This window comes from Phacochoerus africanus, chromosome 13 (assembly GCF_016906955.1).
Source record: "Phacochoerus africanus isolate WHEZ1 chromosome 13, ROS_Pafr_v1, whole genome shotgun sequence".
NCBI classification, from domain to species: domain Eukaryota; kingdom Metazoa; phylum Chordata; class Mammalia; order Artiodactyla; family Suidae; genus Phacochoerus; species Phacochoerus africanus.
In genome coordinates, this window is record NC_062556.1 from 49,175,843 (window position 1) to 49,192,676 (window position 16,834).

Sequence of the window (16,834 nt, forward strand, 5' to 3'; positions counted from 1 at the left end):
AAATTGTATTGGGGAAATAACTATTAAAAAAAAAAAGATTTAAACTTAAAAAAAATAAAATTATTGAAAGATAATTTTCTACTCATTTTACTCCTTTTTCATTTGACTTTTTTTAAGGAGTTAATGATTTAGTATTACTATATTAGACCTTAGCAATGTTTCCTCAAGTCTTTTTTAAAAGGAGGTATTCTGTAAAATAATAAACTAAGTCAAAATCATTATCTTCAAACAAAAAGGGGTAACAGTGTCAGTGAACTGCTTACCTTAATTTTAGCAGTATATTCTCCTCTACCTCCAAAGAGACCGAGACCACCAAGTAAAATATCCGTGTCAGCACTGAAACGTATAGCTTCTACAGAATGGGCCGAGTAACCCCAGCCACCTCCATGACCTAAAAGATGTAAATAACACTTTGTTTTAAAATATCCATATGTTTCATTTATAAGACAGTATTATCTAAACACAAATATACATACTTTCAAACCTGTTTACTACGCTATAATCTTCTTTGGAATAAACCTTCATTACTGCTTGAGTTTCCTCCTCCGTACTTGCAACACCCATTTTTAAATCCTGCATAGTTGCCAAGGTATCAAGACAACCTAAAAACAAACAAAAATTCAACTCCTTGAAATTAAAAGTTCCCTTGATACTGATAACATAAGATGCTGTAGGGGATAAATTAAAACAATAAACTCTGAATGTACTCAACAAATTCATTCCAAATGTTAACATTTCACGGACTATAACTACAACCAATAAAAACTCTCCTCTGCCTGGGTAATTATCACATTTAAACTTACACTACACAACAATGTATAATTCTATCTCTGAAAGGTTGGGATCGCTTAATTTTTGAGTCCTTACAAGGTTCTTCCTTTTTTTTTTTCTTTTTGCCTTTTCTTGAGCCACTCCCATGGCATATGGAGGTTCCCAGACTAGAGGTCGAATCGGAGCTGCAGCCACTGGCCTACGCCAGAGGCACAGCAACGCAGGATCTGAGCCATGTCCGCAACCTACACCACAGCTCACGGCAACGCCGCATCCTTAACCCACTGAGCAAGGCCAGGGATCGAACCCACAACCTCATGGTTCCTAGTCGGATGCATTAACCACTGCGCCACGACGGGAACTCCAAGGTTCTTCCTTTTACCAAACCCTCTGAATTACTTCAGATTGATTCTTACAGTACCACATAAGGAAGGCACAGTAGCCTCGGATAACCTTAATCAATCCTAGTTTTGGATGTTTATGGTGGCTACCAGGTGAAATCTATGAAAAAAGTAGCAAGGAATTATATTTACAATCTATTAATTATGCTTAGGAATATGATTTCACAATCGAAAACTCTAGATAAGCATAAACAAATCCTTAAAAATTATCTTTTTAAGAAAAAAACTTTAAAAAAAAATATGTAGTTATGTGGATTGTTATAAAATTTCCAGCAACAGAATATATGTATGTTGTTAAAGTGCTGTATCTCAAATTAATTAATTAGAAGTCAAGTTGATGTGTTGTGGGAAAATGTAAGAAGAAACAGAAGTGGCTAACTATAAAATTCATATATTTTCTAGAACTTATTTTTCAATAATGTACATAAATGAAAATATTATAAATAATGCATTTGAATATTTAATCTACATCTCTAAAGTTTATAATATTCAGCTTAAGCAAAAATACTATTTTGAAAGATCCGCCTATTAGGAAAATTATATTCAGGGCTCCCTTACACTTGGACATACATGAATCTTTCACAGTCTTGATATGAAGTCTAATGTACAGTTTTTCTGTAGGACAAACCTCTTAAAGTTAGAGGATTTAACTTATTTTGCATTTAGCATATTACTGTTTAACAAATATGACAGAATGATACAATTTAAATACTCTAGGAGTTCCCATTGTGGCTCAGTGGTAACAAACCTGAGTAGCATCCATGAGGACATGGGTTTGATCCCAGGCCTTGCTCAATGGGTTAAGGATCTGGCGTTGCCATGAGCTGTGCTGTAGGTCACAGACATGGCTTGGATCCCTCACTGCTGTGGCTGTGGTGTAGGCCGGCAGCTGTAGCTCTGATTTGACCCCTAGCCTGGGAACCTCCACATGCTGCGGGTGTGGCCCTAAAAAGGAAAAAAAAATACTCTAAGAAAAACTCCAATCCCAACCCTACCTAGAATGTGCAGCGCCGCGTGAGAGCGGGTGGTGAGAGCCCTGGGCCCCGCTGGTAAGGCCAGCTCAGGACTGAGAATACTGCATCGAGACTGCGTGTCTGCTGCCGAGGGAAGGCGGGCGTCAGCAACCACAGCGTTGTAACACCACAGCTCTCTAGTGTGTGATCGAAACCTTTCAAGAAAAGAGAATAATTACAGCATCTCAACATACAGTTTCATTAAAAAAAACCCCACAACAACTGTGAAGTATAACAGATGATACAAAGAGGATAATACAGCCAGCTCTGGTAGGACAAAATGTAGCTCATTATTTTCCACATTTAAGCTAAACATATATATATATATATTAAAACGATTTATGTCACTACGAGGGGATTTGAACAAAACTGTAATATAGATCACATTACTGCATAAATGTGTACTTACAAATATGAAGCTTTTGTACAACAAAAACGCCATTAAAAAGTTTAAAGATAAAGGACAAGTCAAAAGGAAATACATGAATATGAGACAAAATAACAACATCCACAGTTTAGAAGCCAGTAAGAGATAATCAATCCAATACCAAACGGGGGCAAAGGACATGGATGCTGTTCTTAGAAAGAAAGCACACAAATAGATGCTCAATCTTACTGATAAACAGCAAAGCATCACAAAAACTATAAAGAACCCACAATCCCCTTCTGCCTTTATCTCATTCATAACAAAATTCTCAAAGAGCAGTCTCCACTTCTTTATCTCTTTTATTCTATGACTTCCTTTTGGAAAATTTGTTTTTATCAACTGCTGAGTACACACAAAAGAACAGAAACAAAATATTTTCAAGATAGGCTATGAAGAAAAATGACACGTTTACACTAGTAAGAAGAACACTACCATTATCTTTGAAGTACCCTGTCTCCCTCCCTATTCCATTCCTCTCCTTTTTCTTTCAAAGGTAACAATTATCTTGAATTTCAAAAGTTTATTATTTTCTTGCTTTTCTTTATGGTTTTTTTTGTATGTTTGAATCCAAACAGTATATTATTTAAGTTTCATGTTTTGAACTGCATATGAACAGGACACATATTTTGTGTATACTTTTGAGGCTTGCTTCCTTCAAACAATAGAATATTCTTAAAATATGTATTTACATAGTGCCAAATGGCAGCAAATTCATTCATGCTCATTGTTGTAGAGTATTAGCTCATGTGACTATATCACAACTATTTGCCCACTCTATTACTGTTAGCAAAAAGAAAACCAAAAACCATTCAGTTTTCTATTATAAAAAAATGCTGCTATGGATAATTTTTTACACAGCCTCTAAAGAAAGCATAGGTACAAGGGTACATGGGAAGGAAGAACAAATCCTCATTTTTCACAGCTGGTATATCTACATAGAAAACGTGGATCCCCTACAAAATTTTATTCATGTCAGATCCAGCTAACATTTCAGATTAGTTTAGAAAGAATGGTTTTCTCAATCCATGGTGCTTGATGGTCCAAATTTAAATGAAAAAGCACTTAAATCCAGCAAACCCACTTTGGGTACATATCCAGAAGAACTGAGAGCAACATCCTGAAGAGATATTTCACACCCAAGTTCACAGCAGTACTATCCACACAGCCAAGAGGTGAAAGCAACCCAAATATCTATCAATGAATGAAAGGATAAAAAAAAATATGGTAGAAACACACAATGAAATACCGCTCAGCCTTGAAAAAAAAGAGAAAGAAATCCATCCTGCCATGGGCTACAATGCGGATGAAGCTTGAGGCAATATGGTAAAGTGAAATAAGCCAGTCAGAAGATGACAAACACCATATGATTTCACCTACATATATAAAGTAGGCAAATGCGCAGAAACACAAAGGAGAATAGTGATGGCCAGGGTAGGAGGAAGGGAGAAATGAGTTGTTGTCTGCATACAGTTTCAGTTTTACCAAATGAAAATGCTCTGGAGATCTACTGTTCGACAAAAGGACAGCATTTAATGCTACTGAATTACACACTTACAAATGGTTAAGATAGTAAATTTTAGGTTATATTGTTTAATATATTGTTTTATTGTTTTATTTTAATATATTGTTTTAATATATTGTTATATTGTTTTATAAATGAAAAATTTATAAATTATTAAAAAAAAAAAAACCTCTTAAAAGTGATATCTGGCACAGGATAAATTCTACGAAAGCAGCTGCTAAAATTAAAAACATTAGTACTGTCCAATTATTGCTTTTTAACCCATCAATCTAAGTGTTGCTTGTATGTTTACTTATATAAAAAACAAAATAATGCATTTTAAACGGTGGTAAAGGTGGGGTACACCCCCTATTAGTATCAAACAATATAAACCAGACTTAATTCCTTGTGACCCAAAGAGAAGGTGAGTGGGGTTTGGTATGGAGGAAGAAAAAGCTGTGGAGAACGACATCATTTTTTGGTATGTATTTTTTTGCTTTGCTTTTTAAAAAATAACAACACAGATTCATGTGTTATTTTTGTGAATTTTGAAATGGGAAATAAAATTGCTATTAACATTTAACTGCTCTTTATAGATGTTAAGTTTCTAATTCTTCAGGAGAATACAAAAGGAAGCAGGACTCAGGCCGGAAGGAAAGTCAAAGTAATCGAATAGTGAATCTGCAATGTCTGTGATAGCGGTAAAATGTAGGAACCCTAATGAAAAACACAAAAGATAAAGCGGCCAGAAGTCAAGACAATGGAATGAACTCTCAACCTTCCAGCTGTTTTACTGAAACACAGGAGGAGACTGCCCTTCATCTTTTAATCTCTGTTTTGGAACAAGCAAGTAAATGATCAAGGACCTGGCAAAGCATCTGAGATCATCTGTCCCACTGCTACCATCCCATGTGAAGGAGGCACGGGTCAACCCACTGGACAGCACACCTAGGAGTTAAGGCCCCAGGAAAATGGCTCCAGTTATACTGTTAGAATCTACGTCTACTGTCATCTCTAATTTAGAGAATGTATTTCTAATCTAGTAAATGTATCTGGAAAACAAATTCCATACTGCCAGTTTTTATTCTATGCTGATAATGCAAACTTAATTTCATTTAAAAATAAAACATAAGGAACTACAGAAAATAAAACATCAACTTAAACCTAGATCTAAACCAGAGCTTGCTCTTTGGTAACTAAGCCTCTCGCATACTGATTTCCAATCAGTAAATAATTGAGGACAATTCTATCTTTATACCATTTGCTTCTCTATCACCTCTGTTTCACTGTGGCCACTCTAATTTTGGTTCTCAGTATCTCATGTCTTCATAAGAATCACTCTAAGACTACTCACCTCTAGTTCTTGTTATCTAATCTATCCTATATAATGTTGCTAGGGGGATCTAAAAACACTGCTCAACTCAATTCTGGCCTCCAAGTCTTCTCACAAAATGTCCAAAAAGGACAGTAAGTTTGTCAGCAACCTGGGAAACACTATAATCTCTTCACTTGGATGTAGGCCTCAGGATGGAGAGAAATCATGGACTTTTAAGACTTGGCTGGCTGGTGGAAATAAAAGCAGGAATGGGCAGAAGAAGGAACTTCAACCTTTCAACTTATCTTAACTCCCGCCTACTAAGCCTGGCCGAAAAAACAACACAAGGGGAAAAAAAAGGTAAGTCCTGTGATAAGCCTCTCTGGTAAAGGTGGGGTACACCCCCTATTAGTATCAAAGCCAGAAATCTAAGGACTACTCTTTCCTATATTCATTATGTGTACAATAATGTATAATAAAATTCACCATAATAAATTTTAAAGAAATACAATATAATTTCTATTCTATTCTATTATATTATAATTCCCTATATTTCCCTACTAATATAGGGATTTCGTTACGTACACTCCTAAAGAGCAAACTCATTGATCTTACTTATTCTGTATTGTCTTTGGCATAATTTCTTCTACATAGTTGGTGATGATTAGGTATTTATGGGACCGAGAAATAGAGTGAATTCTATACAACACAGACAAGATTGCTGACAGACTGAAAATAATTAACAATAAAACACTTGAAAGTAAAACTGCCTATTATAATGACAGTAGCAAAGGCTTCCACAGCCCCTACCATGTGCCTCTGCTCTAAGTTCTTCAGTTCTCCTAACAAGCCCACAAGGTACCATTATTATCCCTATTTTACAAATGAGAAGAGTAAGGCACACAGTGTCAAAGTAAATTCTCCGAGGGACAAAGAAAGCAAGTGTGGAGCTGGGATAACCTAGGCGGTCTGGCTCCGAATGCACACTTTTAACTGCTACACTACACTGTCTGCACAGGGCCCTGCCAGTGACTGTGAAATAAGTGCAGTGTAGCTAATAGTCAAACATGAGAGCTCTCATATGTGAAAAGTCTGCCTATACATGACTTATATTCCACAAAAGTACAATCTGATCCAAATTTATTTACTATCCTACCTTATAAATGGAGAAGCTTACCTCCAAATGACATCATACACAGGATCAAGACACACACCAAATCCTTGCAGATCCTCTTGTTCAGAGTCATTAAAAGTTTTACAACTCCCATCCACTTTATTTATCAGAAGACACTTAAATGGGGGAGGTTCTGATATAGAAGCAGGTACCAAGCCTTGGGAAAAAAAATTACATATTTTAAAGATGCATTCTCTTTTTATATTCGCGAACTTATAAAGATAAGCACTTCCTACTAGGTGAGTGTTATTATCTCCATTTTACAGATGAAGAAACTGAGACTTAAGAGGTTAAGTAACTAAAAACTTTTAGGTTACAGAATGTAGACTAAAACCTCAGACCATCTAAAGCCACAACACATGCTCTTAAGGTCTATACTATACCATTCCATTATATACTTACTCATCATGGACGTAAGCATAGACAGATGCCTTGGTCTCAACGAAACTTCAAAGTCTGATTTATGCAAGCTTCCATAAAAATTAACTTTTATCCTTTATTTAACAAGAACCAATACAGAAAAATTCCTCTTTCCAATACAGGTTTTATACCACAACAATTTAGCTCGCATTTCCACCACTCTGTAGCTTGTAAATACTTTGGCTTCTAGTCTCCCAATTATTCTATTCCTCCAACATATAGATACATATAAACACAGACACTTAGAAGTTTCTTTTATACTTCTTCAAAAGAAAGAAAACAAAAAGCTACAGGACTGCATCTCATAATAGGGAAAGATGAACCACTTACGATCAATCAAGACAAAGAATTTTGGAGGATCGTTTGTTTATTTGGGGTATTACCTATTATGTGTTTACTGGCAAAAATTTCTGATGTAGCAAGCACATGAGAATTAATAAGGGCTTCATCAATTCGTAAGAAAGTCTGGTCCCCACTTGCACCTATCCAGGTAGCTTTTCTTCCATATTTCGATCCAATGTTAGGCATGGGAGCAGGTTTTGCATTCCAATATGGCACATCCAAAATTGGTCTACCCAGTTGTCCTTTCTAAAAGATTAAATAAATTGTATTAATAATATTACTGGATAAACACTTATAATTTTCTATAAAGTTAAGGAAACAGTAAATAAAAATAGCTCCATGAGACAATTCTTCATCAATTGTTAATTGTTTTTTAATAAATGAGATTCAGGTGAAATTTGGAGCAAACATTTATAAAGACGTAAAATAATTTCTACTATTCTAAGGAAATCTCCCAGAAAGCAAATGATTAAAAAATAATAATAAAGTTGAAATACTTTGCCATGTAAGAAATATCCCTTAAATACTGTGATTGTCTTCACCAACATTTAAATGAAGAGTTTAGGAGTTCCCGTCATGGCAGAGTGGAAACGAATCCGACTAGGAACCATGAGGTTGTGGGTTCAATCCCTGGCCTTGCTCAGTGGGTTAAGGATCCAGCACTGCTGTGTGAGGTTGCAGATGCGGCTCGGGTCCTGCCCTGTGTTGCTGTGGCTGTGGTGTAGGCCAGCAGTTGTAGTTACGATTCGACCCCTGGCCTGGGAACCTCCACATGCTGCGGGTGCGGCCCTAAAAAGCAAAAAAAATAAAATAAAGTAAAATAAATAAATGAAGAGTATAAAAAATACACAATATGTTAAAAATTAATAATGCAAATTTTCATTTAAAAAAATCACTTTGAGATTTTAAGTTGACAGTACAACAAAACATCACCATTCAGCTCACACAGTCTCGAAACGTTTGGGTTAAGAGATCAAAATAATGAATACTGCAACTGTGAATACAATTAGGAAATTAAATATTTTTCACATGACCGTGTGTTACTAAGTTACTTCATTATGTTTCAAGATAGAGTAGAATCATTTTCATGTCTTTAATAAGTAACTGTCAACTCAATTTAAGTATGGCTGTCTATAGGCACCAGGTTAACTAAAAGTTTAATTTAAAAATAGGAAGTTTCTCACTACTAAGCCAGTCTCTAGACAACAGTGTTGATGTTGGTTTGGTAAACATTCAGCCACCCTGGCCCAGGGGCTTTCTCCAGGCATTCCCCCTCCAAAACCTCCTGGAGGGCAGGCAATGCCCTGAGTACCATGGAGTCTAGGGCTCACTGTAAGTGACAGGCATGAGAAACCTCAAGGAACAAGGCAGCCTGGAGCACCGCAAACGCTGCGGCTACATCATCACCCGACTACCAGGTTTCTAGTGGGTTCTATCACTTCTTCAATACCACAGCAAGAAAACACAACCACAAACGGACTGCAAGAGTAATCAAATTTCAATCCCTGGGTTGAACCAACAAAGCAAAAAGTGGCAAGCAAAATGATTAGAGAAGCCAAAATATTTCAATGTTTATTCTCAGCTTCTTTCAATATCCATCCTTATTTATTTTTTTCTTTTTTGGCCACACCCACAGCATGTGGAAGTTCCCGGGCCAGGGATCGAACCTGTGCCACAGCAGGAACTGGAGGCGCTGCAGTGACAATGCCGGATCTTTAACCTGCTGAGCCACAAGAGAATTCTTACTGTTATTTTTTGACCAAACGACAACAACAACAGCATAAAAATGGGTACATCATGTTGAGGGATATTTTATGCTTTTGGAGGAAAAAGAAATTAATTATATTTTTCACTGACTACTGAAATAAATATCTATTCCCCTATCAACCAACTAATGTGAAGAAAAGCAGTCCAGAAATATGATAGATGTTTGGACAGTCCCTGAGAGTCGGTTATAAATAAGCCATGTTTAAATTCATAGAGGTTCCCAACTAGGCCTTCTGGGGTAGAAGATAATAATGACTGTTGGATTTCGAGTATTACCAGTCATATTTCCTCCAAAACAACAAAAAACAAACACAGAGCAAAGAAGACCACATGTGACTCAGGCCTTCAGAAGTATTAGGAAATAGCAGTTCTCACGACCCTTAAGTTACCTGGAACCAGAGGAAGAAACCAAATTCCAAGTGTTTTCTCTACCTGCCTACCTCTGCAGGCCTGGGGGTGGAGCTCAAAAGAGGAGGCTTAAGAAGGAGAACAGAAGAAAAGAACGGGCAAAATCAACCCCTCAAAGGAAAAACCCAAACCTTAATACAAAAAATACAGACACAAACAGACTGTGTGGGCAAGAACTTGAAGGTTCACAGAGTCTGCTACAGGAAAAAGGAAAGTATGCAGGACCATTTCGCACTCATCAGACTGATGCAAATGAAAAGATGTGACAGACAACACATCTGCTGGCAGAGCTGTGGAGAAACAGGCACTCTCACACACTGCTGGTAGTAGAAGAAAACTGTTAATACCTCACAAAACTATACAGGTGTGAACTTTCAAGCAGCAGCCTTACTTCTAAAAATCTACCTCAAAGATACATCTCTAACGATACTCAGTTATTGCTGCAAAATATTACAAAGTACTTAAATATCCACATATAAGAAACTGACCAGGATTTCCCATTGTGGCTCAGCAGAAATGAATCTGACTGGCATCCATGAGGACACAGGTTCGATCCCTGGCATCGCTCAGTGGGTTAAGGATCCTGCATTACCATGAGCTGTGGTGTAGGTCGCAGATACGGCTTGGCTCCCGAGTTGCTGTGGCTGTGCTGTAGGCCTGGCAGCTACAGCTCCAATTTGACCCCTAGCCTGGAAACTTCCACATGTCATGAGTGCAGCCTAAAAATTAAAAAAACAAAACAAAACAAAGAAAACAAACTGACTGAATAAACTACTATATATATAGTGTGTGTGTGTATATATATTTATATATAGTATGTATATATCCAGTTTTTTCAATTAACTACTTATATACAGTAGTTTATTCAATACACAGTGTACTATGCAGATGCAAAATATGAATTAGGAAGATCTCTATGAACTGATATGGAATGATTTCCAGGAGATAAAGTAAAAAGACAAAGTATAGAAGAGCAGGTGTAAAATGCTGCATTTTGAAAAACAACAGGGAAATAATTATATATACATGTATATACACACATACTCTGTATCTACATCAGTGTGGATATAGACAGATGGTGTATGTACTTATTTATTTATTATTCTTTAAAAGAAGAAACACAGGAAGTAGAAATCGCGAACCAGTGAACGTCATCATGGACAAGCGTCGCACGAAGAGGTGGGAGTGGGGATGCCAGAGATAGGGGAGGGAATGACACTTGAGTGAGGACCTAACTTTTGGAAATGTGTTAAGGTGCTACACATTCAAAAAATAAAATTACATCTAAGGAGTTGGGAGAAGGGACCCTTAGACTTAAAAGCAAACTGAGACAGTGCACTGGATCACAAACCACTCTCCTTGGGAGTCTGAGAGGTAAAAGTTAGCATGACATGTCTTCCTCGGTAGGGCTAGGAAGATTTGTTAAAAGATGGAGAAGAGGAACCCCACCAAGTGACAGTCCTTGAATCCATTCCTTTTCTGCCTGCCTTTGGCATTGCTCTGGAGCCACATTCACTGTTCAAGGCCAAAGTTATCTCCATGTGAAAAGGTCATCCTTCTTTCTCCCCACACGCTCGCTGGGAGATCAGAAATGAACCCCTGACTCAGGATAGGGTGAGACCAAAACGGACCTGGTAAAAAGGCCTGTTTTTAGGCACAAGGGAAGGAAGGTGACACTTCGCTGTTGTTGCTCTTTATGAAGAATCTGCCAGTTCCACCTATTTTTAATCCATATATAAAGAAAAAGAAAACGAACTCGATCCCAAAGAAATAACAATTCCACTAAGAGGGGGTGGGGAGAAAGAATCCAAGTACCTTATGATTCTCCACCTTCAGCCATGGGGCAGAACACCGGTGGGAGGGTGCAGGAGCACGAGTGACAAACAAATCCTGAACTCTTTATCCTGCTTTTTGTTTGTTTGTTTGTTTGTTTTGTTTGTTTTTGGCCGCATTGGCAGCATGTGGAAGTTCCCAGGCCAGGAACTGAACCCACGCCACAGCAGTGACAATGCCAGATCCTTTAACTACTAGGCAACCAAAGAATTCCTAGTGAGTCTGTTTTTATAGCAGTATTGGGCAAAGCAGATATAAAATTATTTTAGACATATTTTAGGACTGAGTGAATGAGAAATGAATGTATCAGTATTGTTGGGAGCCAGGATTACTACTACAGAAGAAGAGACATAAATTCCGAATGGGACAAAGTAAGAAAGAACCTTGTGGGAGTGCACTGGAATTAGAGGTATTGGTGTGGGCTTGTGTGTGTGTGTGTACAAGCACACAGATGTGTACTGAGGATGGAATGACACCCTGGAACAATGAACACGGCCAGTGCGCAGCTGGTATTAGTCCTCACTGAAAACCTAGGTTCTTGGAGAAATAGCTGATTCTAGGACACATATAGATAAGGGTGGAATATTTTGTTGTGCCAGGAAGTAAGAGAATACTCAAAAAAATGAAGGGGTATGTCACAAGAACATAGGGGCCAGCTTGAAAGGACTCCCACTGGCCAAATCTGAGACAGTCTAAGCATCCAAATAATTACAGCAATGAAAAGAGAAAAGCATTTGTCTATATTGGTAATAAGTAGATAGACAAACACACAAATATTAAATGGGCTCTTGCTTACAGTAAAACACAAAGGGTTGGCAGGTGAATGTGAGGGGAGCTGGAGTTGGAAAAATCATACTGCAACCACTATAGTAAAGACTGGTTCAGGCAAGAAGGATCAACAGATGCTAAACTAGGGGGAAATTTTGATAAGAAACAAGAATCTTAAAAGCATAGATTTCTTACTAGTTTCAAGTGAAAAAAATACTAATTATGAAGTAGCAAAATCAAACAAAATTTTATAGGTGATCAAAATTCACATGACTAATGATGGGCGTGTAGGCATTTTGTGTCTCCAGATGTGATGCCCTGAGCAGGACAAAACATCACCTATGTTGCGTTTTGTCCTGGAATACACAACTTGAATCTAAACATGAGGAAATAGCAGAGAAACAAAAATGAGGAACATTCCATTTTAAAAAAGTACCATATTCCTCAAGAATGTCACTGTCATATTAGACAAAGAAAAGGTGTGGAAATGTTACAGCTTAAAGGAGATTAAAGAGACACAGCAAGTAAATACAGTGCCTGACTTGAGGATAAGAGGGGGAAAAAACATCAAAAAATAATTATCAGGTCAAGTGACAAAACACAAACTATTTAAAATTAAGGGCTCATAATGTACGCAAATTATTCCTGAAGGATTCAATGGGGGGAAAAAAACGTTTTATGCACACACAGAATATGTGAGAAAGAGTGAGAGTGTGAAGGTACAAATGATAAAGCAAGCAGATCAAAATGTCACCAATAGGTGAACGTGATTCAAGAGCATATGGGCAGGAGTTCCTGTCGTGGCTCAGTGGAAACGTTACTAGCATCCATGAGGACAAAGGTTCGATCCCTGGCCTCACTCAGTGGGTTAAGGATCTGGAATTGCCGTGTAGGTCACAGGCGTGGCTTGGATCCTGCATTGCTATGGCTGTGGTGTAGGCCAGTGGCTACAGCTCCGATTCAACCCCTAGCCTGGGAACCTCCATATGCTGTGGGGCAGCCCTAAAAAGTTAAAAAAAAAAAAAGAGCATATGGGCATTCTATGTACTGTTCTTACTTCTTATTTTTGGCAACCTTTCTATAAGCTTAAATTCATTTTCAAGTAAGACTTTTTTTTTTAAGTTAATACTTAAGTTTTTTTTAAAAAAATCAAGAGTTGCAAATTATAGCCCAGAGACCTAGGGTGATAGGGTTCTGAATAATTACCCACATCACAGGTGGTATAGGTTTATTAGCACAGTCTTATGAAGCTTTTCCTTGATCTCTACTATTCAAAATTCTTACAGCTTATTCACTCTTTTCAAGCTTTGGCAAAAATAGGAAGAGAGCAAAACAGACAGGCAACCAGACAGACCAACACAGAGATAGGGTGACAGGAAAAAGGAAACTGTAATTTTAAACAAATCTAACAAGAAAACCAGACCTTGAAAAAGTTCTAAAATAGAAATAATTCTACATGTTAAGAAAAATGATTCTTTACAAGATAGTTGGGAAATTAAGTTTCCAAAAGACAGAATTAGCTCCCGTGAATGCTTAACAGACTCTGACCTGGAATAAACATGTCCAATTCTAACACAGTTGTTAAATTTAATAAATTCTAATGCTACACTAGGAAGAAAACAATCTCAAAGTAAAGTTTTTAGGGTTTTGTGTATGTTGGATGTGGAAATAGGAAATATGCATATGCAATAATTATAAGAATATCATTGAAACCAGAAAAGAAATAGCTAATGTAGACAAATCGCAAGTCAATGGTACAGTGCAATATTATTAATGCTTAAAAAATTCCTTACAGAAAAACTTCCAAATGTGAAGACCTGTCCATCCATTAAAAGTACTGCCGTATGGTTGCTGCCTGCAGTAACTTGTGTGCTAGGGCCTGGCAAAGCTTGAACAAGAGTGGGACAGCCCCTGGGTTAAAAAAAAAAAAAAAAATTAAGTCAATTTCTTACAAGACTCAACTGAAATAAAAAACAATAAACAATACAATAAAAAATAGAAGAGATAAAAGGCACTAATAAGAATATTCAGCAAACACTTATTTAGATTCTATGTGCCTGTTTCCCATCCTAGGTGTTAGGTATACAAAGATCAAAAAGACATAATCACTGACTTTAAGGAGATTATTACTGCTCTAACTATCGACACATAATTTTTATTTTTTCTGAAAGGCTGGTACTACCTCTGTTTTAACAGAAAAAAATGGTGACTTTATATAGTGAATTGTTAGAGATCTCTATAAATATTTGACAGATGAAATAAAGATCACATAATGATTTAAACAGGAATTTAACCCAGGAACCCATACGGGACAATTAATTTTATGCCGCCTTCTCTACCTTTTTTCACTGAACTGTAATTTCAGATTTTAACACATATAGTACCTAATGAGTTAGAATCTGTATCGGGAGAGGCACCATGGCAGTGGCTACAAGGCCCCAGCTCTCCAGCGAGCCTGCCTGCGTGTGAATCCCGGCTCCACCACATGTTAGCAACATGACCATGATTTTGGGTAAGTTACCCATCCTTTTTGTATTTCCGTTTTCTCTTCTACTGCATGGAGATAACACTAAACAGCATTTAGCTCACAGGGTTCTTATGAACGATAAGGAAGCTCATATATGTCAAGTGCTTGGATTAGTGTCTGAGACAGTTAATAATTAAGAAACAGTAACTATTACGATAAATGACATCCTTGTATCCATCCTATCTGTCCTTGTAACCATCCTTATATCACACTATTTACCACTTACTAACCACTTTTAGTATTATCTATAATGAGAATAATAATCACTATAGAAATAATCTACACATGATAAGAGTTCTGTTCTTGAGATGATGTAATTATTATACTTTAAAATGTTGAATAATCATTCAGGCTGCAATGTAAAATGAATTGGGAAGAGGCAAGACAAGCAGCTGGAAATCTACTTAAGAAAATGTCACAATAACCTGGGTGAGTTATGATTAAGGTCTAAACTAGGAACAGTTTGGATTAAAAGGAATGAATAGATTTGACAACTCTGTAGAGGATAGAATTGACTAGACTTTGGCAATGATTGATGTGGAGCAAAGAAGGTTTTCTGCTTAACATTCGCTTAAGCTATGAGAATGAATGAGACCTAGGAAGACAGAGAGAATAGAAGAGACTCTAATTTTCATAGCAAACCTTTTCTAACATATTAGGTGTGAACAGAGGAAGAGGAGCTCGTAAAAATCTAGGACATAACAAAGAAGAATGAACTCTGTGGTAATAAAGGGAGTCATTTTAAGAACGTGGAAATAATGTACATGCTGAATGATTGACAGACAGATACAGAGGACCACTTGACTTTGCAAGAAGGCAGGCTCTTCCGTGGAAGCAGGCAAAACGTTATGTAGCAAATGAGAGTTAACAGTGGTTCAGAGACTATTCAAAACCTCTCTAAAAAGCTCAGCACAAAAGGAAAAAGAAAGGAGAACCAACAGCTAGAAGGAAAATGGAGCTGAAGGGGAAGCTTTGTCCTTTATAAGATGACAGAGAAGTGCAGAAGTTTAAAAGAATAAGTAAAGATAGAGAGATATGGTTCCGAAAGCAGACAAGAAACAGAACCAGATCCCTATGGAAATGGCAGAGAGGTTTCACAACACGAACAAGAGCAGGTCCCTCTTTCAATGTAACATGAGAAAGGGGCAAAGAAGAAGTATGGATGCAGGCAGGTTTGTAGAGTTGGTAGGATGAAGAATTTTCCATCTAACGTCTTTACTTTTGATGTCACGTGAACAGAGGTCAGGTGATGAAAGGAAGAAGGAAATGGGTGAGCAGAGAATCTGAAGATTATGGAAAGCGTATGGTGACGAATGGAAGAAAGAAATACCTAGACAAGAGCTTTAACCCAGATCCAAATGACTTCTAGGAAGCCTATGAGTAAGCTTCAGGAGATCTGTAAATCCTCTAAATTTGTAAGCCAACTTTTTTTTAAAATTTATTGGGGGTATAGTTTATATACAGTGTTGCTTTAGGTTTACAACAAAATAAATGTTATACATATACACATATATCCATTCTCTTTCCCATATAGGTTTTTAAAGATTATTATTAAATAATAATAATACAGGTTATTGAAGATTATTATTAGTAATTTCCATAAAGGTTATTATTCAGCAACCCTCCCTGTCCTAGGCACTAGGTCCTTGTTAGTTATCTATTTCATACATAGCAGTGTGCATGTGTTTGTAAGTCACGGTTTGAGTGTGTATTCTTATGTCCATTTTTCTGATGGGATAGCCCATATCTTTTATCAAATTCTCAAAAGGCCTTAAACCAAACAGTTCAAAACTACAAAAGAGGAGGATTATTGTCCACTGTGGAAGGATTGGGAGGATTGAGAAATCATAACAATGTCTACAAGCATTGTGATTTATTTTCTTTCCCAGAAGCCTAAAAGTTAGACTTAGAAAACACAAGTAGATAGATTCATGCTCGACGTTTTGCCACACCAGAGCATCAGAACCAAGAGGGTGAGAAAATTAAAGATATTGGTAAGAGTGTAGGTGAAGAGCATAAATGACGACCTCTAACTTGGGTCTAAAAAAAAGTGAAATAGCTGATAGACAGGAAGAAAGTAGAGGGCCGTGGGGAATGAAGTCCTTCACAAAGTCAAAGCCATGTAAAGTTAAGTAACGAAAGAAGAAACTGTCATCAGATTATGGGT

At 37.1% G+C, this 16,834-nt stretch overlaps 1 protein-coding gene across 10 annotated transcripts in view; it reads right to left on the bottom strand.

The window, feature by feature from the left end:
- Positions 1–16,834, bottom strand: part of MYCBP2 (MYC binding protein 2) — a 263,517-nt gene that overhangs the window by 153,923 nt on the left and 92,760 nt on the right. For all 10 annotated transcript variants that reach the window (XM_047755874.1, XM_047755873.1, XM_047755872.1 and 7 more), the window contains 6 exons: positions 13,934–14,051; positions 7,406–7,610; positions 6,606–6,759; positions 2,168–2,340; positions 477–602; positions 264–391 (listed from right to left, as the gene is read on the bottom strand). In XM_047755874.1, coding sequence (XP_047611830.1) covers positions 264–391; positions 477–602; positions 2,168–2,340; positions 6,606–6,759; positions 7,406–7,610; positions 13,934–14,051 — 904 coding nt within the window. The remainder of the gene's footprint in view (positions 1–263; positions 392–476; positions 603–2,167; positions 2,341–6,605; positions 6,760–7,405; positions 7,611–13,933; positions 14,052–16,834) is intronic.